The 2,521-nt window shown below is 38.5% G+C and overlaps 1 protein-coding gene across 1 annotated transcript in view; it reads right to left on the reverse strand.

Moving 5' to 3' along the window:
• SARC_04149 (hypothetical protein) overlaps positions 1-1,143 on the reverse strand; it is a gene marked incomplete at its 5' end in the record, with an annotated part of 4,400 nt that extends 3,257 nt beyond the window's left edge. Inside the window, 2 exons of the mRNA XM_014302041.1 lie at positions 899-1,026; positions 1,056-1,143. Of these exons, the coding sequence (XP_014157516.1) occupies positions 899-1,026; positions 1,056-1,143 (216 nt within the window). The remainder of the gene's footprint in view (positions 1-898; positions 1,027-1,055) is intronic.
• Positions 1,144-2,521: the final 1,378 nt, after the last annotated feature.

The raw sequence follows: 2,521 nt of genomic DNA on the forward strand, positions 1-2,521 counted from the left end.
GGAAGCATACGTAGGGTTGATGAAGTAGACATGTACATAGGTAGGGTTAATGACGTAGACATTTACATAAGTAGGGTTAAGGTTGTAGACATTTACATAGGTAGGGTAGATGAAGTAGACATTTACATAGGTAGAGTTAATGCAGTAGACGTTTACATAGGTAAGGTTAATGAAGTAGATATGTATCCGACTAGTATAAATATCCAGTTAGAAAAATTGTGTACTGAGATGTGTAGGGCGTTGGAAGCGTAGGATTAGTGATTAGGTGTTTAATGTATAGGGTGACTTTCCGATTAGAACAGCTGTGTGTTGCGATGTGTGTTTCCTGCGGGAGTGTGAAGTAGATATACTTGAATAGCCAGCACGAGACGACTGTCACGGTGCACAACCAGATGAACACAAGTGACTCGGGGCAATCAACCATCCATTCCTCGGATAAAACACAACTGACATATTCCAACAAGAAACAGCTATAGTATGCGATGAGGGATCACCGGCATGTGGTGCTTTTCAATACGTGAACGAGAATACCTTCTAATACTCGAATACGCACTACCTCGTTGCTATCAATAAGGATTCAGAAGCTTGTGGTGTGTTGGCGGCAGATACCAGCCGTCCTACATGCAGGCCAAATATCGAATGTACAGCACCAATCCACGGACAGACCCACACCCGGTGTGGATGTGTGCACGCTGGTGGTACAGTGTCACAGACTAGCGCATAAATCTCCGATACAATGCATGAGTAGACAGTATGGTACACATACAAGCACGGCAATTAGATAGTACCAGTCACCTACAGACGAAATCACATATGATGCGTATACACACTCGCCACACACATGAGACACGCCACTTACAGGCACCATCCAGATGACACATATACACACTCGCCACACCTTGCTGGTGTTGTGATGCCACAGGTTGGCCCAGCTGAGACTCACATACGGGACTGTCGCATCACCGCTGCGCTGGTAGCCGGTGTGGCCCTTGCTTTCGCCTGTAAAGCGATTGCGTACTACACCCCCTGTGCGAGACAGTGGGAATCAATAGCACATGCTTTTAACGGGATCGGTAGTCGATCTGTAAAGCTAGTGATATTCGTTGTGCAAAGGAAGCCGTTGAGTTTATTTTTTGGTCTCATTTCTATATATAAAGCCTCTGAAGACTCGAGGTCAAACCGCTGTTGAAAAAAAAAACATAGGAATATTCAAAGTATATGTCAAGCGAAGACTGAGATATTTTGGGAGTAACGCTCATGATAGGAGAACTGTGGTGTCACGAGAAATGTTTGTTAAATGGGTAATCGATCAATAAACGTTCACAAGCACACCACGGAATTAGACTGCACTCCTCAACTATGAGGATGGCCCATTCAGACAAACTCTGATCATCACCGGACACACTGCCCCTCCCAATACCCACACCACTACAAATATATAGCCCAAGACATAATAATTCTACAGATAGATAGCACATGACGTAGTGATACTACATATATATAGCCCAAGACATAGTAATACTACAGATATATAGCCCAAGACATAGTAATACTTCAGATATATAGCACAAGACATAGTAATACTACATATTTATAGCACAAGACATAGTAATACCACAGATATATAGCCCAAGACATAGTAATACTACAGATATATAGCACAAGACATAGTAATACTACAGATATATAGCCCAAGACATAGTAATACTACAGATATATAGCACAAGACAGTAATACTACAGATATATAGCACAAGACATAGTAATACTACAGATATATAGCACAAGACAGTAATACTACAGATATATAGCACAAGACATAGTAATACTACAGATATATAGCACAAGACATTGTAATACTACGGATATATAGCCCAAGACATAGTAATACTACAGATATATAGCACAAGACAGTAATACTACAGATATATAGCATACAGATTTATAGCACAAGACATAGTAATACTACAAATACTTAGCACAAGAGATAGAAATACTATAGATATATAACACAAGACAGTATTACTACAGCTATATAGCACAAGACATAGTAATACTACAGATATATAGCATACAGATTTATAGCACAAGACATAGTAATACTACAGATACATAGCACAAGACTTAGTAATACTACAGATATATAACACAAGACAGTAATACTACAGATATATAGCGCAAGACATAGTAATACTCTAGATATACAACACAAGACAGTATTATTACAGATATATAGCACAAGACATAGTAATACTACAGATATATGGCACAAGACATAGTAATACTACAGATATATAGCCCAAGACATAGTAATACTACAGATATATAGCACAAGACAGTAATACTACAGATATATAGCATACAGATTTATAGCACAAGACATAGTAATACTACAAATACATAGCACAAGACATAGAAATACTATAGATATATAACACAAGACAGTATTACTACAGCTATATAGCACAAGATATAGTAATACTACAGATTTATAGCACAAGACATAGTAATACTACAGATAC

Source organism: Sphaeroforma arctica (assembly GCF_001186125.1).
Source record: "Sphaeroforma arctica JP610 unplaced genomic scaffold supercont1.224, whole genome shotgun sequence".
In the NCBI taxonomy this organism is placed as follows: Eukaryota; class Ichthyosporea; order Ichthyophonida; genus Sphaeroforma; species Sphaeroforma arctica.